A 25,271-nucleotide genomic window follows, 5' to 3' on the forward strand; every position below is an offset into this window, starting at 1 on the left:
GTAAGTGAAAATTATGAGACCCATACTGCTTGAAAAAAATCATAGTTTTAATACTTGCTGTTATTTTAGCCTATAACCTCAGAAAATAAATCTTAACACAATGTCACTTAAAAATATAGTAATGGATAGAATTGATTTGAATGTAGTTAAGTGTGCAGTTTACATGTGAATTATTGTTGCAAATGACAATTTATTAATTCCACATTTATGTATGTGTACAACAAACACACATTGATTTAGTATGTTTTGTACCTATTACATATCTGTATGTAACACTACTAAAGGGACTGAATTTTTTTGTAGTTATTGTGGAATTATTGTTAAGAGGTGGTTTGGATTTAAATGAGGCTTGCAAGTCTATAACACACAGAACTTTTGAGTGTGATATCAACAAAAAATGTGAAACATTTTATAAAACATTTTATTTTTGTTATATTCCATTTCTGCTTAATGTTATCAAATCTTAAAAAAATGCCATGAAATTTTGTAAGTTTCTCAGCATATATTATGCTGTAAAAAATATTTGTCAATTAACTGAGATAAACTCAACAAAATTTAGATATTAACAAAAATACAGTCAAACCTCTATCTATCGTTTTTCAGGGGATCAACAAAAAAATTCAGTAGATGCGGACATTCAATAGATGTGGACTTCACTCTTGGATTTTGAAAAAATATTTCAACCTCAAAATTAGTGTCAGAAATATATCAGTTACTTGTTTGTCATTAAAGTTTAATCAATTGAAAAAAAATAAAAATGGAAGCATTTTACTTAATTCAATTTACACTTAAAGAAAACATAGCCTATGCTATGCACAATAGACCTACAATTCAATTTCTTCAATAATCCTAATTCGTTCATCAAGTGTTCTCGCCTATTTACTATGCCGAGACATTTTAATCGCTCTAAAACTTTAACCTCACTTTTTCACTTTTTATTAAGTCAACATTCACACACATGTAAAGGAAACACCGATCAAGACACCGGCGTGCAGCTGGGTTAAGGCCAAGGTCATGTGATGTAACATCTTTCGAGGCTTACTGCGCCTTGGCAGCAGATGGATAAAAAATAGTAAACTCCCCATTATTCATGTTAATTGGGACCCGCCGATGCCCGGATAATTGAAATCCTGTAAAAAAAAAAAAATAAACCCCGATAATCAGTTCACGGTAAGGGCTGTCTTTGAATCAGTGTCTCGGCTTAAAAAAATACGGCACTGCCTAGCCATTAGTTCATGGTCATTTACAACAGCCGAACAGAGAAAGATAAGATCATGCTGGCCTTGCACACATAAATTTTGGGTAGCCGCCACCCCCCCCCCCCCCCCCCCCCCCCCCCGGCGCCTCCCCCTCTCCCAGCCGAATGCCAGCCAGACACGTCACTCGCCAGGCGCCTGCCGTGTGTAACTCAGCAGCACTTGAAACAACATTCAAACAAAGGGGGGAAGCAGAAGTCAGGGCATCCCCCTCAAGTTTAAAGAGTGACAAATGTGACAGCTGAAAAGGGGGCGACACAAAGGGCCCCGGTACAAACAGCGCCCACACGATGGCTTGCAGGCTTGCAGTGTTAACCAGTGTTTACCGGCTGCTGGCCCGTGTGACGTTAATTTTAAGCGCTGACAATTTTTACTTCTCTTTTTTTCTGCACTTTTAAATCGTCCCGGATTATTCGAATCCCTAATTAGCGCATCACGGATTAACGAGGTTCTACTGTATCGGCCTACAGAAATGCGTTCGCGATGCTGCACAGGAATCAATAAATTTTCAATGCCACATTGGTTTTTTGTACCTTATAAACGAGATGTCTCAATGCTCAGTCATAATAAGGGACATGTTTATTCTTGAAGTGATTTTATATACGTACGGTATAAAAGGTTTTGTTTTTTACGTTACCATTTTAGCAGACATGAAAAAGTTTCGTACATAAATACAAGTTGATAGTGTGGCAACGTTTCATGACGAGTCGATTTCACGGAAATATGGCACCAATGTTAGCCATCTATTGTTTGTTGACAGTTCACTCGTTGCTATTATAAAATGACTGCAGATTTAAGGTGATTTTTACTACTTCTGTATATGTACTATCGTTACTGTTTTTATGACGGTTTCTTTCTAAGAAATGGTTATTTCTGCAAAATCTTTATGGTTAAACGATCATCTGTTATTATTTATAGTGACGGGACCACATATTTTATGTACATAGTTTTGTACGATCAATGCGGGCAAAACGATAATTCTAACATCGGTACAAGCGGAACCTTAGTTGTACTGCAATTTTGCCGGGACCGTAGAAAGTATACGATAATCACGGACAATCGATACATGCGAGTTCGATAGATAGAGGTTTGACTGTAGAAAAATACCTGCATCTCTCAAAATGTCTACAAGTAATTCGTGTATTTCTCTTGTCCGTCTGGAAATAATTTAATTAGCATTGCCTTTTGTTTGGGGCAAGTTTATCAGTATTATTATCTTTGAATGATTTGTGCAATGGGAGTGCATGACTTGATGTAGGCTTTTGGACATGCGCCATTGCTTAGCACATGTATGTCTTGTTTTCTGTTTTAGAAAACTGTTGTGTTTGTTTCGTCTTTTCGTTTGGTCGTGTTTTTGTCTCGTTTTGACTGTTGTGCTGAATTTTTTGGGTTCAATATTTTTTGTGCTGTCATCATTTGTGGGGGTTTTTTCGTTTCTTTTTGTTTTTTTTGGAAAACTATTGTGTTTGTTTCGTCTTTTCGTTTTGCTGTGTTTTTTGTCTCGTTTCAACTGTTGTGTTGAATTTTTTTGGGTTCGGAATTTTTGTGCTGTCATCATTTGTGGGGTTTTTTTTTTTTTTTCGTTCTGTTAGTCCATTTTTCTTTGTTTTTTCCTTGTTTGTTGACCATATTCCTGTTGTGGAATATTGTGTGGTGTTAAATCCTGACAACAGCATTTTGTGCTTAATTTGGTGTTTTTTTTTATATTTTTTTTTATTTTTTATTATTAAACATTTATTTAGTTATGAATGTTCTTTATTCCTTTTATGTAGTTAGTTAACAATTTCAAACAGTTGTATGTTCTGTTTTTCACATATATTTATAAATATATACATAAATATAAATTTTTGATTATTATATGGTAAATAATATGAGCTGATACTTCTGTGTCTTTGTTATTAAAGATTTTTCACCCAAAAAGAGGAGAAGAGTATTTGTTTTATGAATGTGAAAATTTCTGTTGGATAATTTTACTGTGACTTTAAGGTAATCTTTTTATTTAGTTTGAAGTTCTGTAAGTAGGTATTGGTTTTCTTTAATGTGTTGATATTATCAAATTTGTAAATGATTTTTTTTTTACACCTGTACATGTGGATGATTGCAGGCATTGCATTACCTGGTGCTCATCTCGAGCGTGGATGAGGTTGAGATCTTCAAGATCTGCCTGGAGTACTGGAATGGCCTGGCAGCTGATTTGTACAGAGAGAACCCGACCATCCCTTGCTTCATCGGCAAGACCAACTCTTCCATCCCCCCGCGAAGATTATTCTACAGCGAAGTCCTGACCAAGGTAGGTACATTCTACTTGCTGGGATTAAATTAGATTTGTTCGTGGAACGATATGAACTGTAAAGATTAAAATTAAATAAATGTGTTACTTTACTTTGAAAATATAATTGAATGTGTGTGGTATGTGCATGTACCATGATATAATCTGATAGTTCTGACTAAGGTACATTCTACATGCTGGGATTAAATTAGATTTGTTCGTGGAACGATGTGAACTGTAAAGATTGAAATTAAATAATTGTATTGTTTTACTTTGAAAATATAATTAAAATGTGTGTGGCACGTGCATGTACCATGATATAATCAAGAAATGTTTGTGACAAAATCAGCTAATTGTTTTACTCCGAAATTGTTTTGATTCTTTCTGGTTTGCTTGGTGGAAGCTTGACACAAGTTCCTCGGGGGGGCAGAACGTTGTTGTGACCTGTAGCCCCCTGCAGGTGCGCTACATCATGATCAGCCGCATGGCGAAGCCGGAGGAGGTGCTGGTGGTGGAGAACGAGAACGGCGAGGTGGTGCGGGAGTTCATGAAGGACACGGACTCCATCAACCTGTACAAGAACATGCGGGAGACCCTCGTGTACCTGACCCACCTGGACGCCGTCGACACGGAGCGGGTCATGACGGAGAAGCTGCAGAACCAGGTCAACGGCACCGAGTGGTCCTGGAAGAACCTCAACACGGTCGGTGCCAAAAAAAAAAATAATTTAAAATACAAAAATAGTTTTTTTTTTTTTTTTTTAATACTTTATTGCTTTTAGGATATTTTCATTTGCAGTGAAAGAAGCTCAGCTGTCGTTTCCATCATATACTAGATAATAATTTAATTCAATTAATATTAGGTAATTAGTATCCTTTTACTTAAAGTTATATTGATCAATCGAGAGAAGTCACTTAGAATACTGCTATTTAATATGAAAACACACACATCAAATAGAGAAATAACTTGTGTTTTACCATTTGCCGACACGGTGAATCTTGATGTCTGGTTTTGAGGCGTTCGGCCAAGGGTTTTCCCTGAGGGGGTGGTGTGATTGTGTGATTGGCGTCCTCAGTTGTGCTGGGCGATCGGCAGCATCTCGGGGGCGATGCACGAGGAGGACGAGAAGAGGTTCCTGGTGACGGTGATCAAGGACCTGCTGGGCCTGTGCGAGCAGAAGAAGGGCAAAGACAACAAGGCCATCATCGCGTCCAACATCATGTACGTGGTGGGGCAGTACCCTCGCTTCCTGCGCGCCCACTGGAAGTTCCTCAAGACCGTCGTCAACAAGCTGTTCGAGTTCATGCACGGTGAGCGTTGAACCACGATTTATAATACAAAAAAAAATTAATGTGTTTTTAAGTACAATATATTCATAAATTTTGATAAAAGTTCTAATTCCACTCTTGATTAAAACAATAATTTGCTCATTATTTATGTCAATGAATAATTTATACAGTCAAACCTGTATCGTTTTTCAGGGGACCAACAAAAAAATTCAGTAGATGCGGACATTCAATAGATGTGAACTTCACTCTTAGATTTTGAAAAAAATATTTCAACCCCAAAATTAGTGTCAGAAATATATCAGTTACTTGTCATTAAAGTTTAATCAGTTGATAAAAAAATAAAAATGGAAGCATTTTACTTAATTCAATTTACACTTGCAAAAAAAAACATAGGCACAATAAATCTACATGGAAATTAAAGTCTTTTTCAATATCCTGAAGTCTGAAATATGTTTACTCATGTCATCAAATGTAGAGCTGTACTGAAGAAGCCGATTTTGCCAATATTTAGTTGAACCGGCATTGCTGCTGACTTCCGAAACATTTGTTAATTTTCGCCCGGTATTACTGAAAAAACGAGAGAGACTGCCATAACCTAAAAATCCACGAGTACCCTTTTTCACTTCTCGTAGTAGTACTGCATTCTTTCATATCGTATTATTTCTTCGCAACATGTGCCAACCGTACATATAAAAATTTTACATGCTTTTTTTTTCTCAATAATGTTCTTTAATTTTAATATGTTATAAATAAATACATTACCATCACGGTAAATATACATCTTGGTTGTTACGGTAACTATAGTGCAAATGTGGTAGCTATCGTGCTTCTGTAGTATTATGGTATCAACAAAGAATCTTTAGTTCTTTTTTTGGTAATTATCATAAGATAACAATTGGGTTTGTACTGTAGTTATGGTACATCATCCATATTTCTTCGTAAGTTGTTGTTCATTTGTCTTTTCTTCATATTTACGTGCTCCATTACTTGGCTGCAGATTTAAGGTGATTTTTACTATTTCTGTATACAATCGTTACTGTTTTCATGACGGTATCTGTCTAAGAAATTGTTATTTCTGCAAAATCTTTATGGTTAAACGATCATCTATTATAATTTATAGTGACTGGACCACATATTTTGTACGATCAATGCGGACAAAACGATCGAACATCGGTAAAAGCGGACTTTTTTAACCTTAGTTGTATGGCAATTTTGCCGGGACCGTAGAAAGTATACGATAAACACGGACAATCGATACATGCAAGTTCGATAGATAGAGGTTTGACTGTACTAATCAAGATCTTATCAGTGTAAATTATACCCATCTAAATACATCTCTAAAATTAAATTTATTAGTTTATTGTTGTCAAAAGTGGAATAAAAATGAAAAAATTAAGTAAGTTGTTTTTTGAAAAAATTCTATTTTGTGTGATATCTCTGTCTGTTATGTAAATCCCCTTTTTTTTCTTCTGGGAAACGCCCATTCTATGGAGAATCCTCCTCCTGTGGGTAAATACCCTTTTTGTGGTGAAGTCCCAGTTAGGTGAGCAGATTTGCTGGACTTAAGTTCTTTAATGTTACAACTTAAATAGTTCAAGATGAGTGGTAAAAAGTGGGATTTTGTATGGCTTTCATTTGAATATGCTGAGAACCAAAATAACTAATGTAATAAAAAATTTGCTTTAAACAAAAAAACAACAGGTTAATGGGTTTTATTTCACAACCCTGTTTTGCAGCTACCATTGTTGACTTCATACTTATCCCAACTATGCCACCCTTTTTCCTTAAATATCTGAGCTAGTTTTACATTTATCACACAAATTTTCAAGCAAGTTTAACATTCTGATTGTAGTTTTCTTTTTAATTTTTACCTTAATCACATTATTGTTATTACTGTAGTTTCCATATCTGCAAAACACATATGAAACTATTTTTATGACACCTTAGTGGTAGTGTCTTGGTGGTGCATACCTATACCAAATCCTGAGGAAAGTATCCCCCCCCCCCCACACTCTCTCTCACTCTTCATCTGACATGAAAATATTCCATTTTTAATGGTAATAAAATAGTATACAAGGGGACCAAAGGAAAGAAAACATCAGAAGGAAATATCAAATTAGCACTTGTCAGTGTTAGAACTTTTTATGTTGGACTCATCTAGCTATGTGAACAAATTTCATGTTAAAATAAAACCACTAATGAATACTCTTAAACCAAGCCTACAAGTTTTCTTTAGCTCTGTCATTCTTCCAGCTTCTATTTTCTGTCTTCAAAGATAACTGCTACATTTCTGTCAATTTCTCTCACAATTCATGACGATGGCGTTAATAGTGGAAATGCCTCTGTCCAATTCCTTCGTCACTTGAACATATGTTATTTGTGCAAAGAACAAAGTTTGTAATTTTGTTTTGTAACAAAAAATTTGTGACCATTAATAGTTTATTCCGACCATTAATAATTGAAAAACATTAAACATAATCATCTCGGGTTCTTCAAGGGAGTTGAGTTTCTTGTCTTCCTGCAGATTGTGCTAGTAAGACTTGTGCATGGATGACTAGAGAACTCTTCTCCAACTCTATGGTGAGAACTGACGAGGACATACACAAAGAAGCTAGAAATATTCGTCTGTTGACAGTGTTGATGTTAAGAACATATCAAGGTTCGGATTTACCACTGAACTGAACTTCGCAGTTGCAGCAAATTGATAAGGAATAATAATTCATGGTATTCCATGAAAGTATGAACAATGCTGAAAAGAGCCAAAATTCTTAAAATTAAAAGACGTAAACAAAAAATAAACAAAAACGGTTGACACCAAGATGTCATCTTTAAATTACATTTCCCTAGAAATAATAAAAAAAAAATGCTATCAGATGAAGCTCTTGATGAAATACACCAGGAAAATGTAATTCCGAGATTCAAATTCCAAATTTTACGTTGCAAAATACAATTATTCCGATACATTAAACAAATTTTTATTACATTTCAATGTTGTGTCTGGAAATTTTGCGCTCTCTGGCGTGCATCTGGCAACTGAGCGCACCGAAACAAGGACAGTGCTGAAAGCAGAAAGTGCTGGCGGTATCTCTTCATGGCCCACACCATAGCCGAGCACTCATGCTTGTTGCTGTGGTAGTGTCGTCGCTAGGCCGGGCCGAACTTCACACTCGTGTATTCGATGACTTGTCGGTTCTCCTCCTCATCGACGTGGCAGGTAGATGCCCGTTTAAATGCACACTGCAATCGAAGGTTAAGATGCTGCATACCTGTAACGTGGGTTCAATTTTTTTCCTTGTGATGTCGGGACCCTTGCGAGAGGGGTGGCTCCATAGAGTAACAAGGTTTGTGTTTTCAGAAACGCACGATGGTGTGCAGGACATGGCTTGTGACACCTTCATCAAGATAGCGCTGAAGTGTCGACGGCACTTCGTCCTCCTGCAGGTGGGGGAAGTGGTGCCGTTCATCGAGGAGATACTCAGCACCATCAGCTCCATCATCTGTGATCTGCAAACCCAGCAGGTGGGTCCCGTTGGAAGCGAACTACGTAGTGACCCACTCTTCCTTTCCATTATTTACGAGCTAGGCCTATGTGAATGTCGAATACCAATAGCAAACACAAGTTGAAAATTTGAATACAGCAAAATCCCTTGTTTACACTTGTCAAGGGAAGAAAAGGAAGAAAAAAAATTGTTAATTGCAGGAAAGTGCGAATTGAGTGACTACTGTAAAACTCATCAAATACTTATGTATGTGGTCCTTCTTCAGCAAAAACTTTAACTTTACGTTAAAGAAAATTTTAATGTATACTAGTCTACTCATATTACCTACAATACTCAAACCATGTTCAAAATCATCATATAAAACCATGCGGAAAAAATTTAGGTGTTTAAGAATTTCAGATGTAATATGTGATATATGATAATTTTGCATTTAATCTCAGTTGTAGTTGAACCACGCATGTTACCGTATTTACCCTTTGTATGGGTTCCATAACCGGAACTGAGCAATGTTAATAGGTACATATTAAACTTTTAAACTGTAGCTCGTATTTATTCGTTCAGGTGCATACTTTCTACGAAGCAGTGGGGTACATGATCAGTGCGCAAGGAGACCATGCAATTCAGGATACTTTGATAGAGAAGTACATGAACCTGCCTAACCAAGTGTGGGATGACATCATCATTCAGGCTGCTAAGGTGAGTTTCAAATAGCATCGTGATGTTTGGCATTGTTTGCAAGTGTGTCTTCCAGTAACGGGATTAGTTCAATGTTTTGGAACAAGACATTAGACTAAAATATGTTTGCGTTAAACGTAACTAACTCCAAACCTTTTTACAAAACTATGCAGGCAGTTCTTTTTCATCACTGACCATTAATAGTGACAAGAAATTTTTTGCAGAGCACCTTTTTCACTACAATTAAGCATGCTGTTACTCTCTAATAAAAAAAATTTACTAAAAGTACTCCATCTATAGAATCATTGTTATGATTCAAGGTACTTTGCACCATTGTAATACTTTGTTATTTGAGTAGTGATATATAATGACTAGAGCCCCGGAAAATTAGCATTTTAAAATGTATAATTTAGCATTTTAAAAATGAAATTTAGCATTTTGTAGCATTTTAAAAAGTGAAATATAGCACTTTGTAGCATTTTGAAAAAAAAATATATAAAAAAATTCAAAAAACATGATTAATTATTTTTCAACCAATTAAAATGTTATTTACCTGGATACTGTTTATCTAACATTTATCAGTAGGTATTCTTATATTTAGATGTGCGACATGTTTTAGGGATACACCACGTTTAACTTGTGGAACACAATTTGCAAAGAAAACTGTGCACCGGAACTACCCGTATAACCTTTCCCTATGAGACACGTGAGGGGTATTGCTGGTGTGAACCGACTGTACCAGTTGACCTTGGTGACTTCCTCTTGCTCTCACACACACGCACACGAAGGCTGGGCTCACACTATCTCTCTCTCTCTCCTCTTCTTTCTAATAATCTCTTACGCACACAAACACACCTGCTGACTGGGCCGACTCGGCTTGCTTGTTCCCTCTCTCTCTCCTACATTCTTATCGCTTACAAACACACCTACACACACTGGCTGGCTACCGCCGGACCATCCGCAGGATTTTCGTGCATTCACGGCAGTACAGTCGAACCTCGCTACTACGAGAGCTGACAATGGCGAGAAAAATCCTCATAACTACGAGTACTCCTAATAACCAAATATATAAGATTTAAGTCAAATTTAAAATCCTGAACATTCCCAGAATGTCTTAATGTCGCACAATATCTCGGAAACGGTACCTCGTAGTAAAAAAACGCATAGAATAAAAGTTGTAGCAAATTAAATTTCTAATATAAAATGTATCTGTGATTTTTTTTGTATCTGCAACAGTTTTTGTTTTAATCGCGAATGAAATGGTCACACTCATGACCGTGCTCCGAGATGCAGCGAAAAAAAAAAAAAGCTGTCACCGTCGCCTAGCTTGTTCAGGGAGGGGAGGTAAGTGGTGAGAAGAAAGGAAAACACCGGAGAGTTGGAAAGAGGAGGGGAAGGGAAGGGCATCTGCCATCTTCTTTGTTCATTTGTAGAGAGGGGGAGGAAGTCACAGACACACGCATGCACGCACACACCCTCAGACCCAGCAACACACACAAAGGTGCTTATCAGTCCGTGTTAATGGGGAGGAAACTGGTATAGGAATCGGTTGCAATGTTATGTAGCCTTTTTTTTGGTAGTTTCTGTTATTCCCGTGCCAGCGGAAACTATCGCTAGTTGTAACATATTAGGTCATACTGGAGACTTTTGACAATTATATTTTTACATATTAACGTAAATAAGTAGCTTTTAACAGAAATATTAATAATTTTTATTTTTAAATTCAAAACTATGTTTTACTTAAGTTATAAGTAATCTTGTAATTATATATTTGACACATGTAGTCATAGTAGTGTGTTTGTTTGTGTTTGTAAGTTGGAATTAACGTGCATCTACGAACATACAATTATTTTTCATTTGGAATATTTAATTTACACAGTTGGTTGGTTGGTGAATGAAAATGCGTTTTGTGACTTGACTTGGTTGAGAGAAGGTAGGAATGTCTGGCCGATATGCTTATGGGAGGAAATGTGCAGCACGTGGTTGTACATCGCTGCCTAACAAGCAGCGATTTTTTCGGTTTCCACGACGTAGGACCGATGCCGAAGCAGCCAGGTAAGAGATAAAATAAAAAGGAACATGCTATCCGAATAAAGTGATAAAACAGGATACGTGATAAGTAATTAAAATAATATATTAACAATGCAGGGTAATTATCGGATATAGGGTCTCATCCGCAAAAAAAAATTATAAAAATACGAAAAAACATTTTTTGGACACTCCAGACCTTCCTCTATTTACGGTGTAAATGGTGTTATTTTATTCCCAACAGTTTCCGAGAAAACGAATTTTAAAGCTACATTAAAAATACTGTAAATTATTTTACATCACTGGGAGTTTCGAATTGAAAATATAGCTTTCCTGACATAACCATTTGTTCACATGTGTTTATAGTATTTTTTATTGTAGGTATACTAACCCATCCTAACGGACCTAACCTAATGGACCATTTTCGATATTTCACTGACGTTTTCTGAAACGCGTGCTGACACGTCCACATGTAAAGAAATTAATGGCGGCGGTTGCTTGGATGTGCGGGTTATGTACCGTAAGCTTTAAAATTTGATTTCTTGGAAACTGTTGGGAATAAAATAACACCATTTACACCGTAAATAGAGGAAGGTCTGGAGTGTCCAAAAAAAATTTTTTCGTATTTTTATAATTTTTTTTGCGGATGAGACCCTATATCCGATAATTACCCTGCATTGTTAATATATTATTTTAATTACTTATCACGTATCCTGTTTTATCACTTTATTCGGATAGCATGTTCCTTTTTATTTTATCTCTTACCTGGCTGCTTCGGCATCGGTCCTACGTCGTGGAAACCGAAAAAATCGCTGCTTGTTAGGCTGCGATGTACAACCACGTGCTGCACATTTCCTCCCATAAGCATATCGGCCAGACATTCCTACCTTCTCTCAACCAAGTCAAGTCACAAAACGCATTTTCATTCACCAACCAACCAACTGTGTAAATTAAATATTCCAAATGAAAAATAATTGTATGTTCGTAGATGCACGTTAATTCCAACTTACAAACACAAACAAACAGAGGTGTTATTTTCTCCCCAAACATTTCCCCTTAAAATTAGCATTTGTAAGTAAATTAAAGTTGTAAATCTGGGATAAAAAGTTGTGTACTTTTGTATGAGAGTTACTAGAATATTTAATAATAATTTCGTTTACTATGTTATGGCATGTAATTTACATTTTAAGCAAAATTCTCGTGATATCCACAAGTTTTTACAAAAGGAATATATCAATATCCTATGTCAAATCTATTGCAACTTGAAACAATGTCACGATGCGTCTTAATAATTTTAATATACGGAGGCGGCAGCAATTAATTATGTAACATGTTAGAACCCACATGTATATCACGTCATAAGATTAGCAGCAAATAAGTATTACATCCGAAGCTGATCCAAACTCCATTATGCTTTGACAAGAAAAAACATTTTCATGGTTACGTTACCGCTACCAAACATAAACAAACAAAAAAAACATGAATGTGTGCGTGCGTGACAGCTTCCCACTGCGCATGCGCAAGTTGTTAGTTCTTATTTTGTCTGTGCCAGCGTCAACTTCGCTGCAAACGCTCCATAGCAGCCATGATAGCAGTCTGCTTATCGTGACACGCGTTTAACATGGGAGTTTCCACTCTTTCAGAATGATTGTATGCTCGTTGATACTACGTGAATGTTTTTTTTCCTAACAGCAGGCGTTTTTCCTTGTTTGAAGATGCCTTTTAAATCACTCTAGCCATTTTAATTTAGCATGATTTACGTAGTCCAATTGACGGTGCATTACAAAACTGTCGTAACTTCGAAGGTCTCGTAGTATCCCGTACTCGTAATTATGAGGTTCCACTGTATTAGCATTTATCGCAGAAAAACTCTTATTTAGCATTTTATCGCATTTATTGAGTCATTTCGCATTTTATCGCGGTTATTTCGCATTTGCGAATTTTCCGGGACTCTAATAATGACTCAGAAATTTCTTGAATAGCAGAGACCAGAGTTCTGAAGTGAAATTGAAAAAAATTGAAAAAATTCTGAGAAAAAATTCAATTTTGTTGATTGAAAAGGCATACATACCAAACAACAGTCTGTGTGAAATTATATATCATGAAATTAACTAAAACTAAATTATTTCTACTATGTACAACAAAATATTTTCAAAGAAGCTGATTTATATACTTATTTAATAAAAGCATATACGTAGAAACATATCTGTGCTTTTTGTTTATTGTATTTACAAAAAATGTTTAGTTCCTTGTTTATATAATTTTAAAAAAAATTTTGTAACCTACTTAGTTTTTAATAATGTGTAGAAGTGTTAGCAATCTTAAGCTAGTTGCTTATGATTTTTTTGTTTTTGTTAATAACTTTTCAATTCACCCCCAGAATGTAGATGTTCTGAAGGACCCAGATGCTGTGAAGCAGTTGGCAAGCATCCTGAAGACGAACGTGCGTGCCTGTAAAGCTCTGGGCCACCCCTATGTTAATCAGGTACAGTTTTCTCAGCATTTTGTTAAGTAATTTGCAACACTTGAGTATAATTCTTATATGGAATGTATCTTCTTATATTGTGGTTAGTCTATGATATGCAGTGAAAACCAGCAATGGCGTATGTCCATATATTTTTTTTTTTTTAATGTCGTAAAACATGCTATATTTGCATTTCCAAAACAAGAAAGGGAATCTTACAGTAGTAATTAGAAACTAAAGTTTTTTTTTTTTTTTTTTTTTTTTTTTTTTTTTTTTTTTTTTTTTTTTTTAAATTCCAAGTGGGAATAATCTTTTGAATAATTTTGTTAAAAATATGTGTAAGGAATGCCAATTTTAAGAAAGGTTTTTACATTTTGTGGCTTTGGGGTTTTTCAGTGGGAGGACATAAAAATGAAGACGTTGGTTTGCGATCAATGTCTGTCTATTCGGATGAATATGATCTATGAAATCAGTGTAACATAACTTGGCGATACTGTGATTTTTGTGTTGAATACATTTTTAAACAATATTAATGATTTTAGTTTTATTGTCTTAACATAAACAGTGCTAGCTTTCACAAGTTAATTTGTTTTAGAGCTCTCCGATGATTTGAAGTTTCCCATTATTTTTTTTAATGGTAAAAGATTATACATTATCATTTGTAATTACGTTAATATGATAACAGCAGGTGTTTGTATCTGATAGTATAAATAAGGAAGAGTTTAAATACTGTTATTTTATTGAGTATGGAATCAAAAAAGAATCAAATCTAAATATAATAATTTTAATTGGAATCAGAATCTGTATATTTTAGGAACTAGCCTGACTAGCATCGGTGCCTTTTTGGAAATCACAGTGTGCGTAGGACTTTACCTACGATTAACTGCATTGCCAACATCTACCAAGTATTTAGTTCTATCGGTACCTATGTCCCGCGTGTGTTTACCAGCTGGGCCGTATCTACTTGGACATGTTGAACGTGTACAAAGTGATGAGCGAGAACATCAGTGCGGCGATAGCTCTGAACGGGGAGATGGTGACGAAACAGCCGCTCATCAAGAGCATGCGGGTTGTCAAGAAGGAGACCCTGAAACTCATCTCGGATTGGGTCAGCCAGTCTACGGACCACACTATGGTGAGATATTTCTTTCCCTCTGGAGCATGAGAATTCGGAATCGTTACTGTGTTAAAAATGGAAGTTACAAGTTTCATATTTTAGTTGCCCTAATCCTCATAAATTAAAACACATGTAATAATAAGTACAACAATAATGCTATTTCAACTGCTTCAACAAATTGAGAGGAATTCTATATTCTATCAGACAAAACGAGGTAAATTTATTGAGGTGAATTTTGCTGCATTTTGTGTTATGCTGTGAATTGACTTCCATTTCAGTGTTTTGCAGTGTATTGACTCCAGTTTTGCTGTGTTTTTTTATCAATAGAGATACAGAAATTTCTCGTATTCATTAAGTTGCGAATGCAAACCTTCACACTTTTTCACTGTGTTCATGGTTGGACCACAGTTATTTGGACATGCCTCTATGACAGTGAGCCAACAAGTCCCAGCTATGAGGGAAGTAAGCAAATAAATTAACAAGCATAAAAAGATTCTTGTAAAGAAATCAACCAATGGGAGAAGCAACCATGGGTTGAGCACACTGATGACTTTAAATTCTATCCTGAAGCCACACGAATCCGCTAAATTTCCGGGTCTCTGTTTATTTCTATTCACTATATAATTTTGCTGAGCAGTGTCTTGCTTTTTACTGTGTGTACTTGTAACTAAGCAATATTTTTGTGCAAATTACAAGATTGTACTGGTATTTTTAAAAGAAAAATGTTAATATTTGGAAAATTAACTGTAAAAAATGTTTAATATCACCGGGGGGGAATTAAGACTACTCAGAGTTAAAAAATAACAATTTAAACCTTCAAATAACACCACTTTATGCCATTAATAAAGTACACAAATGCATATGTCTATCTATCGGTTACAAATAAATAAAAAAATTTTAATTAAAATGTCATTAAATATATCAAAGGACTTAAATTAAATTTGAAATGTTGTAATACTCGTGGTACCTCTAATTGTGGCATGCGAGGGTGTCCACAGTTAGAAGTTTCGTACTAGATCTAATACTATTATAAGTTTTTTAGTGGTCCAGTACATTTACGCTTAGATCTAGTACTTTTTTCTTTAAAATAATAATTTTACAGTAACTCCAATATCGTTTACTAAGAGTAATTCTTTATAAAAAAACTATGGAATGTGTGGTGTGATATTTAAGTTGGAGCATAGCAGTGGCATAATAACTTCCTAAATTGTTAAAATCCATTAACAAATTATAATTTAAAACTTTTTTTTTTTTTCAAATTGAGTACTTTTTTTCTCTTGCCTGGATTGGTAGGAAATATTTTTTTTTCCTTGTGGGACCCCTAATGGCGGTGTGCAGGTCCTGCTGTTAGTTTCTTCTTCTCCTACTCCTCCTCCTCCTCCTCCTCCTCCTCCTCCTCCTCCTACTCCTCCTCCTACTCCTCCTCCTACTCCTCCTCTTCCTCCTCCTACTCCTCTTCCTACTGCTCCTCCTACTCCTACTCCTCCTACTCCTCTTCCTACTGCTCCTCCTACTCCTCCTCCTACTCCTCCTCTTCCTCCTCCTACTCCTCCTCTTCCTCCTCCTACTCCTCCTCTTCCTCCTCCTATTCCTCCTACTGCTCCTCCTACTCCTCCTCCTACTCCTCCTCCTCTTCCTCCTCCTACTCCTACTCCTCCTCTTCCTCCTCCTACTCCTCCTCCTACTGCTCCTCCTACTCCTCCTCCTACTCCTCCTCTTCCTCCTCCTACTCCTCCTCCTCCTCCTACTCCTCCTACTCCTCCTACTGCTCCTACTCCTACTGCTCCTACTCCTCCTACTCCTCCTCCTCCTCCTACTCCTCCTCCTACTCCTCTTCCTACTGCTCCTCCTACTCCTCCTCCTACTCCTCTTCCTACTGCTCCTCCTACTCCTCCTCCTACTCCTCCTCTTCCTCCTCCTACTCCTCCTCTTCCTCCTCCTACTCCTCCTCCTCCTACTCCTACTCCTCCTCCTACTCCTCCTCTTCCTCCTCCTATTCCTCCTACTGCTCCTCCTACTCCTCCTCCTACTCCTCCTACTCCTCCTCCTCTTCCTCCTACTCCTCCTACTCCTACTACTCCTCCTCCTCCTACTCCTCCTCTTCCTCCTCCTACTCCTCCTCCTACTGCTCCTCCTACTCCTCCTCCTACTCCTCCTCTTCCTCCTCCTACTCCTCCTCTTCCTCCTCCTACTCCTACTCCTCCTCTTCCTCCTCCTACTCCTCCTCCTACTCCTACACCTCCTCCTACTCCTCCTCCTACTCCTCTTCCTACTGCTCCTCCTACTCCTACTCCTCCTCCTACTCCTCTTCCTACTGCTCCTCCTACTCCTCCTCCTACTCCTCCTCTTTCTCCTCCTACTCCTCCTCCTCCTCCCTCTTGCCCAGATCGGTAGTGAATGTGTCTTGGTCGTGGACGTGCAGGTCCTGCAGAGCTTCATCCCGCCGCTGCTGGACGCCGTGCTGCTGGACTACCAGCGCACGGCCGTGCCCTCGGCCAGGGAGCCCGAGGTGCTCAGCGCCATGGCCACCATCGTCAACAAGCTGGAGGGCCACATCACCAGCGAGGTGCCCAAGATCTTCGACGCCGTGTTCGAGTGCACGCTCGACATGATCAACAAGGACTTCGAGGAGTACCCGGAGCACCGCACCAACTTCTTCCTCCTGCTGCAGGTCGCTCGCTCACGCTTTCAACTGAACCTCATCTTATGCCAATCTATGACCCACACATTAACATTATTTTGTGGCAAATTACACAATTAAAGCTTCAAATATCATTATGTTTAAGGCACAAAAAAGTACTTAAAGTATACATTCCATTAGTGGTCACATCATTACATAATTAATTGTTTTTCATTTTTATCTTATCTTTATATTGAAGGTGCATTATATTTGGACAACAGATAATTACCATGTAAATAATAAATTATTACATTATTGTGTGCATTACCTTATTACTAAAACAGAACATTAATATCGTAATTACATAACCTACCACACAAGTATTTGAACAACTGTTTCCAGCTGTCGCTTTGTGCTCAACAATAGCCATTGCCTGTGAAAAAAAATTAATTTTGCACTACATGTTTCCCCCTACCCCCTGCTTCCTTTTGTTCCGTTTTTGTCTTTTTGACAATACTTCTTTCACTTGTGATGATCCCTCTACTCTGGTATCCGTTTGTTATTTCGTTATACGGAATTAAGAAAATGCACAGTAGGCGATACAATGCTGCAAATAAGTTTGTAGCACTAGATTAATTGATAATGGCATTATCCTCTTGGGAGAGGTCAATCTTCCTAAGTGAATGATATACGTAAAGCTTTGTTTAATGTGAATAGTTCATATTGTTTCAAAGTGTTATCAAGTATTAAAAAAAAATTGAATTTGTTTGTACCGTCGAAGCTTAGCTCATGCCTAACATACTTGATGTATAGACACGCACGTGCGCACGCACAAATTTTCATGCACACACTGATAGATGCTGGCATGTTCTTGGTAACTTTTAACTGATCAGATTGTAAGTTGTTCTTGTTTTCATGAATTTAGTAATCAAGGAACAGGGATCTATGCTGTGGACGTTATGTGATCATTGTGCTCTTACTGTACCATTGCAGTGTTTTGAAACACCCTGTTACAGGCAGTCAACAACCATTGCTTTCCCGCGTTCCTCAGCATCCCACCAGGACAGTTCAAACTGGTTCTAGACTCCATCATTTGGGCGTTCAAACATACCATGAGGAACGTGGCAGATACTGGCCTCCAGGTTAGTTTGAAATGAGAGTTACGGTTCTGTATTCTTATTTTACCACATACCTGTTACAAATTTACTGTCCTGAGCACTTCAGATTGTGTTTGAATCTTGCTGTTGAAGGGCCAATTTTGCTTGAGAAATGATTGTTACACATAAAAAAATTTACTGTTTGTGAAAATGGACATCTATTAGCAGTAAGAATTGAATATTATGATTGTGATGCCCTTGATTTATGTTCCACCCCGGACCACCCAGCTAGCATATGCATGTTTCATTAACACTTTACGAAATAAATTGGGCACTGCAAATTAATTAAATTCCAAGGAAAAATTCTGTTACTGTCGTCGATTGGTTTTGGTAATAATTTCTCTCGGACACAAAATGATATCAACGTATTTTTATTAATACTTGAAGAAAATTTACTGTCCACATGCCAGCCATCTTCTGGCCATGAAAGCCAGTACATGTAGAGTATACAAATTCTTGAACATAACCTCTTCGCAGACTCTAAAAACAAACATGTTGACTGTTCGCAAGTACCAAAGGATGAATATTAAAAGATAGTTTGCAATTAAGTCCCGTGGTTGCACACGAACTCATGGTGCGGGCCAAGGACTATGTCCTCGGAACAAAAACGAAGTTCACTCGATCCTTGTTGTGTACTAAATACCCACTGCTTTGGCCGAAAAATTCTGGTTAAAAACTTCCATAAAATGAAGAGAGAGCAAAGGGTTGCCCGGACCACTGCAGCGAAATACTCTCTTCAAACCATTAACATATTATTTTTGAGTCACCGCCCGACACAGGACTTACTGGTAATTCGTTCAGACAAGACTGGCTAGGCTACGTGCAACTGCGTTCCACCCGAAGGAAATGGAAAGTACACAACCTCCAGCCAATCACAGCATGTCCCTCACTAAAACATAGCAGTGCAAATTTCCTGCTCCTCGCATTGAGGCATTTTCGATGGATATTACAACCAGAAAAAAAAATCAAAAAGACTGGAGACATCATTTTTAACGAACTAAAAAAATTTCTATTAAAAAGACCAGCCAATACTAGCACATGATAACAGTACTCCAGAGTCCTTTCTAACAGCTACTGAACTATGTGTCTCTCTCTAATTATTACACAACCATCGACCACTGCACCTTCTCGTTCAAAAGGCCATGGCAAAAAAAAAAATATGTGAATACACAAACAGACAAAAATAAAGCCTAAGGGCTTATGCACTATAAAGCTAACAAATTGCAGATAACTTAAACAGCATGAAATAATGTAAATTATGATTATAAAACTTGTGGAAAACACAGGAAAACTTTATAAAAAGGAATAAAAATCTGTTATTTAAATGATATCAGAACATGATGGGACTCCATAATAAATCTTTAATTAAACTATATATAAAGTGTGGTTGTTACAAATTCATGAAAATGTATTTCCAAAATTTTCATAACATTATATTACATTATAAAGTTGTGTCTTGAATTGTTGTGTTCTTTGGGTGTATCTGTTCGGTGGATACCGTGCGTTGGAAAAAGAGAGTAAATGCCCATTAAATTGCACACTACAATCTAAGGATGGGACATGCATGCTCACAGTGCTGGATGCTGTGTCTCAGATCCTGTACCAGCTGCTGCAGAACGTGGAGCAGCATGACCAGGCCGCCCAGAGCTTCTACCAGACGTACTTCACTGACATTCTGCAGCACATCTTCACCGTCGTCACGGACACCTCCCACACAGCAGGTCAGCTTGTTAGGTTTAGCTGTGAGGTCATTAGTAGAGACATGCGAAATTCGCGGATTCGTTTCGCGATACGCTAGCATCAAAACAACTATACCTTCGTACCGCTTCTGCGATTGGCCCACATTTTATCCGGGCAACTGTGAGCCATTGGGAAACACTATAAACCAAGAAAGTGCCGAATTACGGACAGCCTAGTCGAGACGTCTCACGCATCAGTAGCCAATGAACAGGTGTCATTTCCGCGAGTATTTAAAGGGCTGTGAAGTCTATCCTAGAGGTCAATGAATCCGCGAATTTTGCAGGTCTCTAGTCATCAGTCTTCCAAAATTACCTGTTTTGAGCGTGCATGTATGTGTTAGTTATGTGTCCGTCCCTGTTCTCGGTTCTCTGCAAGCCAACCAGCACCGAAAACCATAAATGTAATCTCGGTACCACAGAAATGCTTGACAGCTAATTCTTTCCCCAGTGAAAATTAAATACGATATAAAAAAAGTTGTATATTGCTGGCGACCGACATGTACACGTCTTTCAGACGACTTCACTTTAAGCCAGTGCTTGAATGCTATCAGCACCCTGTGTGACACGTGTCAACACAGTTTCCTTGAATACAAGAAATAATAAATATACAGTACAAAATAATTTTAAGGACCGGTTTTTACCATTTCCCTTGAGGTCTGAAGGATAGCCAATCTTTCGTTAAGCTAACCTGTTAAAGATTTAGCCAAAGGAATTTTGTATAAATATGGTAGAAAACATCTGGCTGTTAAATTTTTGTTTACAAACTGAGTCTTAAATTTTTATATTTAAATCAAAACTTGATTTCCCCCTCCCCTCCAACACCTTGAATGTATGTTTTTTTTTTTTTTTATATATATATATATATATATATGTTACAACGGCCATTTCACGGAATACCTTTGAATCTTTGAAATTAGTTAACGCTGTTTATTTCACTAAACTTTTTGCCCAATCCCTTCCCGATTCCCTTGGGGAAACATTTTTACCCATCCAAAAATTCCCCAAATTGAAAAATCCATTCCCGCACAACCCTATTATAAGTACCGTATTTGCTCGCGTAAAGGCCCGGCCCGCGTATACGCCCCCCCTCCTTTTTTTGTAAACATTTTCGAGAAAAAAATTAAAAATGTGTTTATCTGGGTTTATCTGAGGGCAGGGCAGCTTTGCATGCATCAAACAGCAAGCCATGTATTGTGAGCGGCAGTGATACAGAGACTGGTATAATTATAGTTTGTCCGTTCTCAGCAGGACCGTCGTGAGACGTGCCAGACGTAAGCAGTTAGTCCTATCTCAACGACATAAAGATAAAGAAAGCTGGACTCGTGGGCTTGTGTTGATGTGTTTTTCCTCCAAATTCGCGTATAGGCCACCCTCCCCTTTTTTGGAGTCGAAAATTTGCGAGTAGATACGGTAGTAAAATCTAAAAACCTAAGTTATCTTGTTCGTACATGCCTGTAATATGTGAATTTTTTTTTTTGTTTCGCAATGTCCAGGGCTGTTGATGCACGCCACCATCCTGGCCTACATGTTCAGCCTCGTAGAGATGGGGCGCATCACAGTGCCGCTTGGAGACAACCCGGACAATGTGGTCTTCATCAAGGAGTTTGTAGCCAGCCTGCTCCAGATGGCCTACTCCCACCTCACGGAGAACCAGATCAAGATCACGGTCGAGGGCATGTTCAACCTGGACCAGGACATCCGCGCCTTCAAGGAGCACCTGCGCGACTTCCTCGTGCAGATCAGGGTGAGCATTCAGCCGTCCTTCCTCCTGCAGATCAGGGTGAGCATTCAGCCGTCCTTCCTCGTGCAGATCAGGGTGAGCGTTCAGCCGTCCTTCCTCGTGCAGATCAGGGTGAGCGTTCAGCCGTCCTTCCTCGTGCAGATCAGGGTGAGCGTTCAGCCGTCCTTCCTCGTGCAGATCAGGGTGAGCGTTCAGCCGTCCTTCCTCGTGCAGATCAGGGTGAGCGTTCAGCCGTCCTTCCTCGTGCAGATCAGGGTGAGCGTTCAGCCGTCCTTCCTCGTGCAGATCAGGGTGAGCGTTCAGCCGTCCTTCCACGTGCAGATCAGGGTGAGCGTTCAGCCGTCCTTCCTCGTGCAGATCAGGGTGAGCGTTCAGCCGTCCTTCCTCCTGCAGATCAGGGTGAGCGTTCAGCCGTCCTTCCACGTGCAGATCAGGGTGAGCGTTCAGCCGTCCTTCCTCGTGCAGATCAGGGTGAGCGTTCAGCCGTCCTTCCTCCTGCAGATCAGGGTGAGCATTCAGGCGTCCTTCCTCGTGCAGATCAGGGTGAGCGTTCAGCCGTCCTTCCTCGTGCATATCAGGGTGAGCGTTCAGCCGTCCTTCCTCGTGCAGATCAGGGTGAGCGTTCAGCTGTCCTTCCTCGTGCAGATCAGGGTGAGCGTTCAGCCGTCCTTCCTTGTGCCTGCGACGGAGAAGGTTCTGTGGGTTCTGTACAAAGTCCTGGGCCCACGATGCAGGCAAACTTGTCTACTTTTTTTTTTTTAAGTAATATGATGTTTTGTTTTCTTAAAATAATTGTTTTGTTATATTTATTTTTTTAAGATCAAGGTATTTTGCAAAAAAATTAAGCGAACATTTTTTTTAAGGCATATGTAATGTATTTGATTTTAAAAACCAGTCAAAAATGGGAGGCTTATAGTATGAAAATTGATTTAACATATTGCCATGATGGCTGGATCTTCGCGCTGGTTTCACTTATCCTTGGGGGCAAACCCTGCTGCGGCCCAGGTAATGCCAGCCTCTCACCTTCCCCCTCCCCCCTCCCCAGAACCTTTTCAAATAGTCTTGGCACCTTACTGTCTTGCCGAGTGTGTTCTGTGAGTTCCCAGAGCCCAGCCCGCGTGGAGTGGCATAACTAGGACTTTATTGTTCAGGGAGCTTCGGGTGTCAAGTTGACCCTAAAGTGGTTCTAGACCATTCCCGAAGGGGTTGAAGGGTATAAAAATGGTGACGCCAGCCTTCCAGGCAGTGAATTAAAGCGTAGCAAGTGACCCCTTGGTGAGTTAAAGCAGACGACAAGCTCCGGGGGGCGGGTTCGTGTGCGGAGACTGTTGCATCAGGACTGTTTCGTATTCCACAGGCGAGTGAGAGAGTGAGGCAATGTGTTAAGACCGAGGAGTGAGGTAAGAGACAAGCAGTAAGTTGAGCCACTGTCAAGTCTAGCTTCAGTTAAAAAAAAAAAAAATACACAGACATAAATATTAAAAATTAGATATTCAAGGATAATATTAGTGTTAGTTTTGAATAGAAGTTTAAGCTAGGTCATAAACTCATAAGTTAAAATTGAGAGCAGGTAATATGATTAAGTAATTATTTAGATTATTTAATTAGTGAAAGTGGTAGAGAGAGATGACTGCTTAAGGCGTTAGTGTTGAGGATCTCAAGAAGTTAGGGGTTGCCCTGGAAGAAATGTTGAATAACATGATGGAAATGAACACCGATCTGAAGAACTTCGCAAAAGAAATGAAGGCTTGAGAGGAAGAACTGCTGTGCAGAAGCAAAAGTGTGAGAGGAAGAGCTACCATGAAGCAGTATAGAGTGAGATGAATAATTTTTTAGAGAAAATGTAGTAAAATGAGAGATAATAGAGTAGCCAGCCAGCCAGACACAAATAATGAAATGACGAGGGACATGGAGAACAGCCACGGAGAAATGAAGCGTGAGTTAAATAACTGCCTAGAGGAGATTGAACGGTTGGCCGGGAAAAGACTAGTGACCAGGAGGTGACAAAGAATGAAATGAGAAGCAAAATAAAAAAAACAATGAAGATGAGGTAAGTAAGGCTATGAAGAATGAACACCAACAAAAAGAAGGGAAGAATGGTCAAGAGATGTACAGTCATGAGGAGACCAAGAGCCAAGAAGAAATGAAAAGACACAAATAAGAGATGAAGTTGGGTCGAGAAGAGCTGGAGAAAAGCAGAGTAGTGATGAATAGTAATGAATTAAACTTTTGAGCTTCATGTCTATTGTTCTCCAGCCAACTAGCTGAAAATAAATAGCTGGCATGAAGTGAAAAGAAGTGAGTGGGGAGTGATGAAAAAATTTGAACAAAGTACTTACTATAGTAGTTACTGTAAATTGCCCAGTACTTATTTGGTGACGTTTGTTTTATGGTACATTCTGCACGAGACATAAAACCACTATAAACATACATATACCTTAAATATTCTTTAACTGGTTGTATAGATTGTAGTATACATGTGATAATTGTTATTAGTGTAGTATTCAATTGTAACATCAGGGTTTAGCAAAAAAAAAAAAGATATACGTATCAATAAAATGATGGTGTCTAAATATTTTACTTTAATATTATAAGTTAACACCTTAAATTAAATTTTTAATTCTTTATGCCGTAAAACTGCACATATATAAGTTTAATTTTCTTTTGCTGAATATTGTGAAGAATATTTTAATAGGATAGTTTGTAGAAATAACTTAGTGTTATAATGTTTATAAAATGTTTGCTTATTTAAATACTTACTGTGTTATGCGATTGGTACTATGACAGTGAAGAAAAAACTCAAGTGAAACATGAATGGTACGTGCTGTTGTGCATCTATTTGAGTGAATCTTATCGTGTATGTTGAGCTTTAAAGAAAAATCAAAAATGTAAAAGAAATGTTCCTGACTACTTGACTAACAATTATGATGATTTGCACTAATCAACTCCACATTAACATATACTCGTCATGTATCCCTAAACCCAAAATGTTTTTACTATTATAATGCTAAATACAATGTTTAGAGCCAAGATTTTATGGTGTTTTAAAAAAATCAAATTTCTTCATTAACAATATTGGATTCTCTTTATTTTCATTAAAAATTAAAACTCCTGTAATATTAAGTACTTAAGCACAATTATTACTTTGATCAACTGCTTCGACATTTCATGGTAATGTATTTAAAATGTGTAATTAAAAGAATTCTAAATATTTATGAAAGTTAACAAAAAAGTATAGCTCAACATTTTTTAAAAAAATTTTTATTTTAAATGCTATGTTAAAAGCCCAAGATCATAATACTACTTGTGTTTCCTTGTGATGTTTCTCTGTAGGTCTTTGTCCATGTTTGTATAGTATCAGCTATAGACTGCTTTTACATACTTTGAAAAAACCCATGAATAGGAGCTAAATTAAT

At 38.0% G+C, this 25,271-nt stretch overlaps 1 protein-coding gene across 16 annotated transcripts in view; it reads left to right on the forward strand.

Moving 5' to 3' along the window:
* LOC134542070 (exportin-1) overlaps positions 1-25,271 on the forward strand; it is a 49,462-nt gene that overhangs the window by 20,964 nt on the left and 3,227 nt on the right. For 8 of the 16 annotated variants that reach the window (XM_063385977.1, XM_063385976.1, XM_063385974.1 and 5 more), the window contains 11 exons: positions 3,361-3,546; positions 3,986-4,228; positions 4,601-4,835; positions 8,170-8,333; positions 8,876-9,010; positions 13,398-13,502; positions 14,431-14,616; positions 17,021-17,269; positions 18,235-18,360; positions 19,970-20,096; positions 21,608-21,858. In XM_063385977.1, the coding sequence (XP_063242047.1) occupies positions 3,361-3,546; positions 3,986-4,228; positions 4,601-4,835; positions 8,170-8,333; positions 8,876-9,010; positions 13,398-13,502; positions 14,431-14,616; positions 17,021-17,269; positions 18,235-18,360; positions 19,970-20,096; positions 21,608-21,858 (2,007 nt within the window). Of the gene's footprint in view, positions 1-3,360; positions 3,547-3,985; positions 4,229-4,600; positions 4,836-8,169; positions 8,334-8,875; positions 9,011-13,397; positions 13,503-14,430; positions 14,617-17,020; positions 17,270-18,234; positions 18,361-19,969; positions 20,097-21,607; positions 24,141-25,271 lie in introns of those variants that run through there. The other 8 variants (XM_063385963.1, XM_063385962.1, XM_063385966.1 and 5 more) reach the window with 1 other exon arrangement.

This window comes from Bacillus rossius, assembly GCF_032445375.1.
Source record: "Bacillus rossius redtenbacheri isolate Brsri chromosome 4 unlocalized genomic scaffold, Brsri_v3 Brsri_v3_scf4_2, whole genome shotgun sequence".
In the NCBI taxonomy this organism is placed as follows: Eukaryota; Metazoa; Arthropoda; class Insecta; order Phasmatodea; family Bacillidae; genus Bacillus; species Bacillus rossius.